At 45.3% G+C, this 14,187-nt stretch overlaps 1 protein-coding gene across 4 annotated transcripts in view; it reads right to left on the bottom strand.

The window, feature by feature from the left end:
* Positions 1–14,187, bottom strand: part of Smarca2 (SWI/SNF related, matrix associated, actin dependent regulator of chromatin, subfamily a, member 2) — a 173,087-nt gene that overhangs the window by 97,101 nt on the left and 61,799 nt on the right. For all 4 annotated transcript variants that reach the window (XM_029543998.1, XM_021218452.2, XM_029544001.1 and 1 more), the window contains exons 11-17: positions 12,265–12,395; positions 11,992–12,049; positions 9,950–10,050; positions 8,517–8,664; positions 4,380–4,543; positions 2,837–2,903; positions 2,039–2,149 (exon numbers count right to left, since the gene is read on the bottom strand). In XM_029543998.1, the coding sequence (XP_029399858.1) occupies positions 2,039–2,149; positions 2,837–2,903; positions 4,380–4,543; positions 8,517–8,664; positions 9,950–10,050; positions 11,992–12,049; positions 12,265–12,395 (780 nt within the window). The remainder of the gene's footprint in view (positions 1–2,038; positions 2,150–2,836; positions 2,904–4,379; positions 4,544–8,516; positions 8,665–9,949; positions 10,051–11,991; positions 12,050–12,264; positions 12,396–14,187) is intronic.

Below are 14,187 nucleotides of genomic sequence, written 5' to 3'. Positions count from 1 at the left end.
AAGAAGAAGAAGAAGAAGAAGAAGAAGAAGAAGAAGAAGAAGAAGAAGAAGAAGAAGAAGAAGAAGAAGAAGAAGAAGAAGAAGAAGAAAAGTCTGCTGTTCCAATGTCTCTGGCCTCTGGCTCTGGGGCAAAAGTCAGAGGAAGCAGGCAAGCAAGTGTGGCCTCATTCTCACCTCCTCATGAGAAGTACCAGTGAAGCCAGGAAAAAGAAGGAAAACCATCAGCTAGCCAAAGAAAAGAAACTCCCAGCATTCCCTGCGCCCCTTTCTCTACCAGCACCAGTTGTGTAAGACTGACCAAAGTCCCGCAATCAACTTGCCAACAGCAGTGAAAAGATTTTTTTAAAAAAAAATGCATCTAAATAGATGTTCTAAATCTACTTTCTTCCTCAGTTGAGCTTGGGGGGCAGCAAGGAACCAGAGACCTTTGATCAAGTAAGTACTAATTAGGTCTTCTGCTTGGAAAAATTACTACCCCTTTCGGGAGCGCCGTTTCTCCGATAACAAATAAAAGCATGGCGTCTCGTTATGGGGTGTCTCTGGTGACTTCTGAAATACATATGCACAAGACACAGATGATTTTTTTTTTTAAGGGATCTCAAAGATACACACACATTCCCACAGTAATATTGGAGACGCGTCATTTCTGACACTGCCAAATTCATCTCAGAGCATGAGGAACTGGAAGGCGGCGTTGCTGTCAGTGCCGTCTCAATTATTAAGTGTCCCCTGGGCATGCGTTTCCTTTATGTTATTTCCTATGATACCATGAAGGGAACACAGGGCTCCCAGAGCAAAGGTTTAATGCAGAGATGGAACAAAACCCAGCAATGGGGATTCTGTTCAATTCTGACCATAACTTACTTTTATATTAGACTGATTTCCAAACACCATGGGGTAAAAGAAATTACCACTGGGAGTGGCGGGGTGAGGGGTGGGGAGATTAAGTTTTCATGATTTGTTCCAGGCAAGACGATACTTCCATCTTCCTGTGTGAATACATTAGGAGACAGCGTGATATAAATGGGAAGAGAACCTTCTCATTTGTGGCTAAAGGACAACTTCGGACATTCAAATGAGGAGCCAGGGAGGGTCACAGAGACAACTCTTTCTTGGTGCCAAATAAATAGCCGCAGGAGTAGCCCCGAGTAAGTAGAACAGTAATGGCCCATTATTTTTACCCGGAAAACCTGAAAACAGAGGGAAGCACACAAGCCTCAGCTTGGAGAAAAGCTCTGGTGGGGGACACCATCTGGAGGGGTGCCTACTTGCCTTGAGAGAGAGATGGGGGGGGGAAGGAAGGAGAGAGAGAGAGAGAGAGAGAGAGAGAGAGAGAGGCACAAGAGGAACGAAACCCTGCTGACAGTAACCCAGGGCAACAAAAACAATTATTTCTTTCCAAGCACATTCAGAGCTGCTGGAGAGAAGTGGAACCCAGGTGAATTTTCTTAACAGATGTGTAAGTGGGGCTGGAGAGATGGCTGCTTTTCCAGGGGAATCTGGGTTCTATTCCAAGCGCGCGTATAGGAGGAAGCTCATAACCCTCTATAACTCCAGTTCCGGGGGGTCTGACGCCCACTTTGGCCTCCACAGGCCCTGCACACACGTATGTCTGCAGGCAAAACGCTCATACTCATAAAACAAACAAACAAACAAACAAACAAAACTAAACAACCTCAAAAGATGGGTACTCCCTACAAAGGGCCAGGAAAGGGCCCAGGGTAAATCAACCAAGCCATTTCTTTCTTTCCCCCCTCTCCCTCTCTCAGTTCCCCCCCCCCCAGTCTCCCTCTCTCTCACACACAAACACACGCAAAATACCATACAAAAATATTAAATCCTGTGACCAAGATTTCAGGAGGAAAAAAACAAAAACAAAAACAAAACAAAAACCAGCCATCCAATGACCAAATTATACTATTGAGTATAATTTGCAGGATACTTTACACTCCAGTGAGATGATCCACAATTAGAGATAAAAAAAATTAAAAAACAAAAAAAAAAACAACAAAAAAAAAAAAACCAAAAAACAACGTACCTTTGCAAGAATGTGCTTGTCTTTTATAATGTACTCGTAAGTAGTCAGGAGGACATTGAATTTGCCACTCCGTAGCTGGGGAACAAGGGAGCGTCGCATGGCAGGGGTACCCTGAATGGGAAGAAAAAGACATCGATTATCCACTGGAAGCGCATAGGTGCCATTTCTCACTGTGCAGAGCTTAATGGAGCCTGGACAGGTGATGTGCATGTAAATGTATTATCATATACTGATCTATTATCTCTGAAGAAAGTGGAAGCTACACCACACATATCTTGACCCTTTCCAGGTCCTTACAGGAAGGTTTCCCACTTAAGACTGAGGAAGGAAAGAGAGAGGGGAGGAAATTGCAGTGAGCTTGCAGTCCTGGGGAACCCGCTGCTTGGCTGAAAGGCTCTCTTTCTGTGGGAGAGTGCAGCAGGCAGCCCCAGTGCCCCTTAATTGCCTGCCAAGGCAGGAGGAGCAGTCGGCACAGTGGCAGCCCACAGCAAGCCAGTCAGCAGCACACAGAAAGTGTGATATTTGTCATTTGTATTACTCTCATCAGAAACCTCGCAATATGATAATTAACAATTTTCTTCTGCATTTCACTATCTGAAAGTAATTATGGTTTATTACAGTAATCTTCTTGGGATGATTAACCCTCACTGTTTAGTACATGATGTACATGACAAAACTTTACAACCAGATACAGTTCACAGATGTGCATATGCAAGGGAGAAAGTACAGCTCAGGTTTTTTGTTTTTTGTTTTTTTTTCCCCTTTTCCAGGTTTAAATGTAAACACAATGCTCCAAACCTTGTAAGAAATTTTCACCACAGAAGGAGCCCATTTGTCAAATTCATATGTCCAGTTAGACAGAGTCCTACAAAAAAACAACAACAACAAACCCAGTAAAAACCCACACATGTACACACACATGTAAAAGTCAGTTACTAGAAACCTGTTACTTATTTCTAGCCCTTGCCCTAAAAGGGGCTAGAGAATATAAAATATCCCAGACACATATTTATTTTAAAGCTATGGAGGTGAAAGGCAAGTTAGAAATAAGCTGCCACAAAGCACAGCAGTTTTACACTTCATTTAAAAAAAAAATCTCATATGAAACAGGTCCAAAATATATAAAGACATGGAGCAATACAACAGAATCCTCCTACGATTCTGAAACCCAACGACGGCTGGAGGGGTTGAGATCTATACGACTCTGTAAAGCTACTCAAATCAGGGATGAAAAATTACAAAACCACCTGAAAACAGTAAATAGACCTGTCAAAGGACACAGGGAAGAAATACTGATTCTTTTTTTTCCTTATTCCTCCAAATCGAAACCATAATATCCAAGTCAGCCCCTGCAAATATAGTTTGAGCACAAAGGGTATGTGAACTGTTTGAAGGCGGATAACTCGGCCTTGGTCAGAGGAGAAAGATCGGAAGGAAATCCAAAACAAAAGCCTTGTTCTTCTTGCAGGTGTCTCGGGACTGCGAGTCACAACAAGGTCTCAGTGACTAAAGGGTGGCTGAGACACACACACACAGAAGCACTGGACTAAGGGAAGGTGGATGGATGTGAACAGCTTCAGACCAGGGGGAGCCATTCAGTGGTTGAGGAACTGGGGCTGGGCTGGACACAGCAGAGACTGGTCCCTCCAGGGCAGCAGGTCATGGACACACAAAGCGTTCATACAAAGCTTCCTTGGATGTGGAATTTGTAGCCATGGTTTTGATTTCTATTCTGCTTTAAAAGATACAGTAAGTAAGATGTACAGAGCTAGAATCTTTTGAACGTGTGCGTGTGTGTATGTGTGAGTACAAAGAAAATATTTCTAGGAAATTTTAAAAATGCCCTCACCTTTCCCTTTAGTAAGCTATTTAAAGAGGAATGAGGAGCTGAACGCACTCAGAAGCAGTGGTTCTCAACCTAAGGGTCAAGACCCCCATTGGGAGTCACCTATCAGCTATCCTGCCTATCGGATACCTACATCAGGATGCATAACAGGAGCAAAATTACAGTGTATGAAGTAGCAATGAAATAACTTTATGATTGGAGGTCACAGCATTAGGAAGGTTGAGAACCTAGAGGGTACGGGCTACCCTGACTACAATGTTAACATGTTCATGGCTGATAAGAATGGCTACAAACTTTACTTGCTCGTCAAAAGACTACAGTGGGGTTGGTAGGCGTGGGAAACAAAAACCAACATTCATTCAGATTCTGTGCTCCTGGTATTTCAACCCCATGCCACTCTACTCAGTCTGAAGAAAGAAACAAGGCCAAGGCGCTGACAGGGCAATCTGCACCACACACGGAATGCTGGCTGCGGGAACAAATGGCTGTACTTACGAGAGGGGGACGATGATGAGGTAGGGACCATTGAGCCTTTTGTGCTCCATCAGATACGTGATGAGTGCAATGGTCTGGATGGTCTTGCCTAGCCCCATTTCATCAGCTAAGATTCCGTTCAGATTGTTATTATACAGGGAAACCATCCATTCCAGGCCCTGGAGCTGAAATGAAGAATAATTGTTTCAATTATTCAAGATCTGCACAGGTAATTAATACTAATACAACTCAAGTGAGCCTGTGACTTCCTTAACTTCTCTGTGCTGTATCCTGAGTATCCCACAGTAGCAGAGTGGGGGGAGAAGCGCTGACCCAAAAGGAATTTAAAAGGTGAGCCTGTAATCTCCCTGCTGCTTGGCAGGTGCTAAGTGCTAATCAGATTTAGAAAGGACGGGCTAAGGCGGGCTGGTGGGATTTGAAGCAGCTTTGCGGCTCATCGGGACTTAGCATTTCACAGTAGATGACATCCTGGAATTATTGTAAATGAAGAAAACCCAAACCAAAATCTATTCCAACCACTCCAAGAACAAAAAGCCAATTCGAGGATTTAAAACAACCCAGAAGGCTGAGCTGGCCTACAGATCATCTGAAGCCGCTTTCTGGATGGTGACCAGCCTGCCCCAGGGTGCCGTCCCCCGCAGTGAGGAAGCCTGTGACCAGGGAGCCAGGGCCATTCTGCTGGGCTCCAGAAGGACAGTTATTTCTTTTCCTGGCAAAGAAAGTCCCCAGGCAGGCAGCACGCAGAAACTCTGCACTGTGGGCACATTCGGAAGGCAGCTTCCTGAAGCTGGCGGCCCCGAAGGTGTACTACGTATTTTCAGAGCACGGGAAGTCCAGTCCAGTCTCGGCTCATGATTCCCAATTAGGTACAAAAGGTAAGGTGAATCCACAGAGTAATGGCACTACCATGATGCGATGCTGGATCTGAATGACAGCATCCATTATATGTAACACACACACACACACACACACACACACACACACACACACCACACACACACACACACACACACACACACACACACAAAGATACACAGTGTTACAATCAAGTTAATTCACTAATTCAGTTACGTTTAGAACATACTGTAATCTTGTACTTGAAATATTCATTAAACAGATAGTCTTTGTAAAGGATCATACGAGGAACAGTTGCAATTGGACACCAAGGTAGACAATGCACCCCGCTTCAGAAGCCAGGTAAAGAGGAAGTGCTGAACACTCATGTACCCCAAAGCAGCCCAGTTGAGAGAATGTAGGTAACTGTGTACTGGCTACATTTCCTTAGGAAAATACTGCGATCACCTAAATTTCACAAGCCAAATTGGGGGTGGAGTGGGGAACTTGTGCAACAACCCCATATCTTAGAGGTTTTTTTTACAGAACAGCAACACAAAGAGATAAGGAGAGAAACGGATAAGCCGTGAGAGAAAAAGGGTAACTGGGCCAAGTCAGGGATGGGAATCAACCAAAACCAAGTTGAGAGCTGGAGGCAGGAGAATCAGAGTTCACAGGGTTATCCTTGAACAAGCAGCAAGTTCTGTCCCACCTGGGCTATATGAGAACCTGTCTTAAAAACAAAACAAAAAAAGCAGTGCGTGCAAAAATGCATACTGTACCCCACAACTCTGTAGGCTCAATGCAAAGACCAAGTTTAAAATAGACAGAGGAAAGGCAGACACAGACAGACAGACAGACAGACAGACAGACAGGCAGGCAGGCAGGCAGATCCCAGATAAAATAAAGAGCAGAACCAGCGGAAGGGTGGTAGTATAGAAACCCACAACGTGAGTGGAAGGACACTTGGGCTTTTCTGCACTGTGAGAGACGTGAATGAAAGCAGGGGTCTCCAGGAGGCAGCCGGAAGGCTGCATGCAGCCAGTGCTGCCAAGATTAAATTTGTCAAGAAGCCACCAAGAAGTTTACTGCGACCACCTGAGAACTTTTATGAGAAACAGAACCCACAATGCAGATAAGGATGCTCCCCACAAAGCAGATAAGGATGCTCGCTCGGACTGCAGAGAGGGGGCCTTTCGTGTTGAAAGCCCAGGACAGGGTGCACGTCATAGAGAGGTGGACGGAGCCCACTGAGTGGGGCAGGCACAGGAATTCTCATTAGGAAGTAGGAGGAGCTGGATTTGAAAATGGAGCAATGAAGAATGCTTACAAAGGTGCAGGCAGAGGCCGGGCAGTGGTGGCGCATGCCTTTAATCCCAGTACTTGGGAGGCAGAGGCAGGCGGATTTCTGAGTTCAAGGCCAGCCTCGTCTACAGAGTGAGTTCCAGGACAGCCAGGGCTACACAGAGAAACCCTGTCTCAAAAAAACAAAACAAAACAAAAAAAAAAAAACAAAGGTGCAGGCAGAATGGCAGGAGGAAACCGGTGTGGCATTTAAAGTTCTTTATAAGGGCTATTAGTGGGGGCTTGCTGTCAAGGTTGAGTTCAATCCCTGGGGCATACATGGCATGAGGAGACAACCATTACTGCAGCTTGCCCTCTGACCTCCTGAGCATGATGTCACACACACATACACAAAGTGTAAAGTAGTAAGAGTTTGTTGTTGTTGTTGATGATGATGATTTTTAATTTGTAAATAAATCAGAAAAAGATGGGTGGTTGTGGCACACACCTTTAATCCAAGTACTAGGAAGCCAGAGGAGAACAGATCTCTCTGAGTTCAAGGCCAGCCTGATCTACAGAGTGAGTTCCAGGACATCCCAGGCTACACAGAGAAACCCCATCTTTTAAAAAAACAAAGGACCAAAATGAACAAACAAACAACAACAATAATAATAACAACAACTCAGAAATGGATCTCCTGTGTCCGATATAGCAGAGAACACATTGAACTGACGAGGTAGCAAGTAGGCCAAATGAGATTTAAAATAATACTCTGACCTCTTGAAGGGGGCATGGCCTTACAAGGACAGTGATCTTCAAAGGACGTTCTAGGAGCTCCAGGGAAACCCGAAGACTTTCCCAAGACAAGTCACGAGTTTGTCCAAATGGCACTACTAGTCACTCTTCCCGCGTGACTCTCAGTACAGACGGGGCCCAAGCCACGGTGGGCAGCCGTGGCTGACCCCAGGAGCTCTGAGATGACTGGTCACAAGCACGCACCTCAGTAAATGCAGTCTAGATGGCACTGTCTTATAGGCTAATAGTAAGCAGTCACGTAAACGTGACCCAGGCATTAGGAGAGAGAGATGTTTGAGAACTGCGGAATCCAGCTGTGTTTAAGTTACTTTTCTGCAGGAGACTGATGGCTACGATGGAGTCTTCAGTAAGCATGTAGGTACTATGGATGGACAGAGAGGAGTCACAGCCAAGTTGATCACGCAGGTGGCCTGGGATAGTCCAGGGTCAGCCTATTACGGGCAGCAAGGACTTCCACTCCCCCTTACCAGTCATGACTTAGTGCTAATAAACGGAATCACCTACATTTATGTGACCACCCAGACTTATTCTTTTACCTTAGTTTTTAATCTAGTTTTTTTTTTTAAATTTTAATTATTATTTTAATTTCATTTTTAATTTAGCTTCAGGAGTAATGAGGCACACTCCAGGTAGCTTGGCAGAAGAGTTGGAACTAGAAGACAGGAGACGCCCTCAAATTAAACACATCGTAGGGCACACCTGCTACATTTACTACAGCCTAGTTTTTAGCCAAGGCACAGGTGCCAACAACTTTACCATATCTTTAATAAAAAGTAGAAGTGCGAGAGAGGGCACTTGAACCCCTAGCGTGCACCTGCTGCCGCAGCTATATTTGAGGTCACATCTTGCTTGCTTCGGACCCCCCAGCCTAATGGGATGGAGCTGAGTTGTTTTTCCTTTTCGCAGAGAACTGCAGTAAAACTGGTCCGAACGTTAAGCCGGCATTTCTTAACAAAAATCTATTCCAGGATGACAACAGTAAACCCAGTGTAGCGAGCACAGCTCTCGGAAGGAAGCCCACCCCAGCCCTGCACCCCTACAGAGAGGGCACTCCAGATAACTTAAGGCACTTCACCTGGAATGTATCTCCCATCTTCAAAACCTCCTAGGTCGACTAAGGCTTCTCAAGTGGGGCACACACGCTTGGGGATGGTGTGTACGCAAGGCTAAGGTTTGCTACGGGGACACGAACACACCAGTTACCTGGTAATGCTTTAGGGTGCCGTTAATGAGGAGGGCAGACTGCTTCTCCACCCTCTCCGAGATGGCGTGAGCCACCGTGTAGTAGGACTGGGAGCCTCTGGCACTGTACTGCATGCTGTATTCATCGTCCACGTCCTGCTTCGCAGTCCTGGAGGAGACAAAGCGGAAAGTCCACAGAGAGATTTGAGTCTGTGCGACTGCATCCGGAATGACCCGAGTCTCAACCTGCTGTTGTAGGAATTGCCTGCCCCTGCCGTTAAGGTTATGCTCTGTAAACGGCACAAAAACTGAGCAGGGTAAGCAGTATTCATCAGCGCCACAACTATGTGTGGGAGGAAGCTATGTCTCAGACATGTTACTCTGAAGGTCATAAAAGGTCAAAGCCCATCAGGGGTTTGACCAATACAGCTGTAGATGAGCACTGGCCTAAGGAAGCTGTCCTGGGTTCTTTGGATACAAGACAAACCCCATCCATAGGACACTACAAAAACTTTGGGGACATGTAAGAGAGGATTCAAGAGGACATTAGAAGAGAAGGAGATGATAAGGGGGGTCTTCCTTCCACCATGCCTTACGGGGCCTTTTACCCAAGGAAGGGCCACTGCACAGTCTTAAAGTCTTCACTGAAAAACCAGGGCTGAGCTGGAAAACTAAGGCTCCTAAAGTGGGACACACAACCTGGGAGGGGGGAAACATATTACAGCCTCTCCTCCTTTCTGGAAAGCCTCCTCTTGTGAGCGGTGTTCTCTTCTGTCTGATACTTCAGAACAACACTTGGGTGTAACAGTCACCCAAGCAGTGTGGTGTGTGAACTGCGGGTGGAGAGTCAGCTGAAACGGGACAAGAATGGCCCCTGGCCCCCAGACAGGGTGAGCTGAGGCTAAAAGTTTTTGACCTGGGCAGAGTGGGCAGCCAATAATGCTATGAGAGCCAGGATTACACAGGACCGGGGTGGGGGTGGGGGTGGGGGGAGGGGCAGGGATTCACACTTGGTATGCTGATGGCTTTAAGGGAGGCAGGGAAGGCAGGCTCTCTCTCTCTCTCTCTCTCTCTCTCTCTCTCACACACACACACACACACACACACACACACACACAAAGTAAGTTTGATCAATCTAATCTAGAATAGAGGCAGGAATGGCGGGTGCAAAGTCTAGAAAAGATCCTGAGCAGGAAACAGGATTCTCCAGTCAAGGGAGGGAGGGAGGGAGGGAGGGAGGGAGGGAAATGAGCAATACAAAGCCCTTGGCCAGAGGGGTCCAGAACTCAGAAGTTACCTGTAAGGAGCTGAGAGAACATTCCCAATTGGGGTGTGACTATGAAGTCTGCTCCTGTCTTTTAACCAGCATTTGCAAACAGAAACACCCCCCCCCCCCACTACATGAACCTCAAACACTGACTGCCCTTGTCACAAAAACTCTGAGGCCCACATACTCAATGATCTGCTTGGCGTCCTTTTCGGAAACTTCTTCGCTGTTGGGATCGAGCAGTATCTTCTCCTCTGTTTCCTGTCTACTGGTCTCTTCTTCTTCATCCTGGAGGAAGAACAGAAATCCAGCCAGGCACGTACTTTAACGAGCAAGTCCTATGATTAGCACTCTTTATAAAGAGATTAAATAGTATTTTGCTTCACAAATGAAGCAAGTAAATCCAATTAAGGGAGGAAGCACATTTAACATCTGCTTAAACCAAGTGATTCAGCATTTCACCGTTGAGAGAGAGAGAGAGAGAGAGAGAGAGAGAGAGAGAGAGAGAGAGAGAGATATGTTTTAGGGGTCCCCAAGACCTACACTCCCGAGAATAAGTGTGTGAAAATCATACCAGAAAGACACATCATCATTTGGTCACTCAGAGCAGATATACAGACCATATCTGCTCTTTTAGAATCCTATATTCCTCTCTCCAAAAGCAGATGCTAGAGGCTTAGCATCCTCCTGAGAATGTTCTTTCTGGTGGTGATGAGGGCCTCTGTGGTCCCCGTGCATAGCAGAGGATCTGAACTGGTGAGCACACTGTTTTCTGAGGCCGGTGATTCTCATCACGCATTTCTGAGTGTTCAGAAGAAAGGCATCATTACCCTGTCACAGGAGGTGATTCCCTCCCTACCTCTAGAAAGTGTCCCCAAATATTCCTCCTGTCCACCACTAACCTGACGCTCGAAACCGTCTCAAGGTGAATATGTATTTCCTAACTATCGACTGAAGGAAGGGCACATGTGACACAGTATCAATGGTGACACCAAGGCACTGACATGTCAGATCGATCGTTCAGAAGTACCTCCTACAAGTGGAGAGTTACAGGTCACTTGCTTGCTGGTGGCCTGGGGCTCCTGTCACTTGGTCGGAGGGCATCTCTTACCGGCTGTCAGGAGATGTCTGCAGCTGTCAACATCTGGGTGTTGACAGGCTACCTAAACTGCCCACTTGATCTTATCCTTACACTCCCAGGCTCTTCCTCAGAAAGAAAAATCTTATAACAGATCATTTCTGGACTTGTTCACTCAAGCAAGCAAGTGTGAGAGAGAGGAGTGGGGAGATACTAGCATGCCACAAAGTATTTGCTTTTTCATGGTTATGTTTTTCTAAATGAAATTTTTATTGTTTTCTAAAAGCAGTAAAGGTTTACAGTATATTAATTTAGAAAGTGAAGATCCAAAAATCCAGAAGGAAAATGACCATTGCCTTAAAATCCCCATCAGTTATTAGGCAAAGCTGTGTCATCAGCTGTTTGGCATCTATCTGGGGCATGCTGCACTCGAGCCCTGTATTCTGATCCAAACCAGACTTAAGGACTGTACGAGCCAGACTCAAGCAAAGGATATACGCATCACTTAATCTTTTTATTTGTACTAATTAATCACTTGATAAGTAATGTAATAAATACCTTTATTATTTCTTAATCCCTAGTGGAAGTACCCAAGATTCTCATTTTAGGTTCTAAACATGTTACTTATTCCAAGAAAGAGCGAAATACGCTTTCCTTTGAGTAACCAGCATATCCAAGAATTCAAAGCCAGGAGTCCTGTTTAAAGAGACATCCAGGAAATCACTGAAGTCTTAAGGCTCGCCCATGTTGCTCTTTCTAGCTCAGGTCCCCTGTGCATAACTTCTAATGGACTCCATGGCTTAGAAGGGTACACAAGTTCTTGGGCAGTTAGCTCTCACTACAGACCACTTGGGAATAGGACGGTGTCTCTCCGAAAGCAAGCCATCTTCAAAGTTCTCACTCAAAGACCTCCTTCTAATCTAACGATAGCTTCTCTCTTCTTGGTCCCCAATGAACTTAGGATTTGTCACCAGCCAGGGACCACCCGCCCTCCCAAGAGATGACAGTGAGGTTGCTAGGCACAGACCCAAATGCTTAGCCCCAGTCATTACCTGAGAACAAACCCAAGAGCAAGGGGCAGGAGGTGTCACGAGGAGAAGCTCCCGCTTCTGTTAACTTTGAACCCCACATAGTGACAGATGTCCACGTACCTCTTCCTCATAGTCAGATTCACTCTCTTCACTGTCAGATCTGGGTGCAACTTCGTAACTAGGGAAAAGGAGGAGGGGAGAGGAGGGGGCTGATCTTAAGGCATATATGCCTTAACGGCAATAGGCCTACTTGCAAATGACAAATGCACACGCGACGCTTCCCCATCTCAGCAAAGGCTCCCTGCTTTTGTCTGGGAATTTTATAAGGTACGCCACACCCACCCCTAAGTCAAAGGAGCTCCAAGAGCCCCAGCAACTGTTTCAGCACCGTACCCAGGATTCATCTCCAGCCAGGCATCCAGCTGACTTGCTTTGGGTGCTTCCGGTCCAAAGAGGACCTTGCCAGTCTCTGTGTGTGTCACTTTAACAGGCAGGTCGCTCATCTGGCTGCTCTCATCTATTGGCTAGAAAGAGCAAAGAGAAACCAAGTCAGCCTTGGCTTGTAGGAGACTCGCTCAGTTCTACACTGGGTATTTTTCAGGCCTTCTGGTTGCCCGGTATCTGAACTGTTTGTTTTCTGCATTTTCATCTTTTCAGGATCTAATGCGTCTTGGTGAGTAGGGGAAAGATCACCTCCCACTGAAGAATCCAAAGGACGTATGATGGCGCACGCGGGGAACACTAGCACCCTGGACACTGAGGGAGAGAGGTCACAAGTTAAAGGCTAGCCTAGGCTATACACTGAGACTCTGTCTTAAAAAAACTGGAGCGGTGGCTCAATAGTACAGCACTTGGCTACCGTGTGCAAGGTTCTGAATTTGATCCCCAACAAAAAACCCTGAATGCCTGCATAGGCCTCCCTGGCACCTAAGGTAGAGGTATAAGGCATTGGTGTTTCTAAACTGGCTGTACTTGCCAAAACTCTGAGTTAGAAGACAGAGAAGATGAAGGAATCTGGGACACAGGTATCCTAAAAGACAGCCAAATCACACTGGCAGCAACACAAGTGGAGTGACACTGGGCTATGACAAGGGCCTGCCTTCTCCAAATAGCAGCCATGGCTTTACTGGACCAGCTGGACGGGATGATGTAGAATTAGCTTGGAGCCCTAGGACAGGTTCTCTAGGTACCCTTTATCCTGTTATGCACTGAACATTCCTAGCCCAAAAGTGCAAAATTTGAAACTTTCTGTCCATGAACATGATGGAAAAAGTGGAGAATTCTATAACTGGCCAATGGGAAGAACCATCCATAGTTAATCCAAACACAGGCATACTAAAATAATGCATAAAGTCACCCTCAGACTATGCATTAAAGCCTATGTGAAAAAACCATGAAGATGTATATGAAGCATAAATATATTGTATGCTTAGACCTAGGTCCTACCTCCAAGGTATTACAAATTATTTATATATATATATATATATATATATATATATATATATATATATATATATATATATATATATATATGTGTGTGTGTGTGTGTATAGTGAGAGAGATCATACATATGTATATATGTATGTGTATATATATACATGTATATGTGTATACACACACACAATGTCTAAGTCCAAACCCACACTGAAACACTTCTAGCTGCAAGCATTTTGGATGAGGACACTTGCCCTGTAATAAATTCCGTTCTTACTTCAGGCAAACAGACCTGATTCGGGTCATTTAAAGCTAATAGTTCCCAATCCTTCACCCAACACTCCCCAGGGAACAATTCTTGCAAGCTGTGGTTTTGGACAGAACAACAAAACATAGCCTATGTCACCTACTACTACAAAACAATGTGTTTTATTTGAAGCTAACCCACCAGAACTGAGTCTACTTCAACTACTGGAGCTATGTGTATGAAAACAAACAAACAAACAAACAAACAAAATCCTGCCTATTTGAAACCTGAAGAATTGACCAAGACAAACATGAAGTTTATTCTTAGACTCTACCAAAAAAAAGGGGGGGGGGGAACTTTCTAAAGAAAATTAAGAGACTGTGAAACGGCAGAAGTTGTAGAAAATGTGCCCCAGAGAACAGGGTGTTTTGGTGAGGTTGGAAATGAAGCAACTCTATGCAAATGGATGCTACTGACTGTAGGGTGACCGACTTCTAAGAGCAAGGCCCTGGGTAAGACATTTGGAAACGCTCCATTTGTGTGTGCATTCTGCTCTCTACTTCCTGAAGAGTAGGAAAATGGACTGTTTAGGTAATTCGTTATTTCAAAGAACTTGCCCTAAATTACTCTTAATT

Source organism: Mus pahari, chromosome 1, assembly GCF_900095145.1.
Source record: "Mus pahari chromosome 1, PAHARI_EIJ_v1.1, whole genome shotgun sequence".
NCBI lineage: Eukaryota > Metazoa > Chordata > Mammalia > Rodentia > Muridae > Mus > Mus pahari.
Note: the sequence above shows the minus strand (reverse complement) of the source record. Positions and strands in the feature narration are given on the sequence as shown.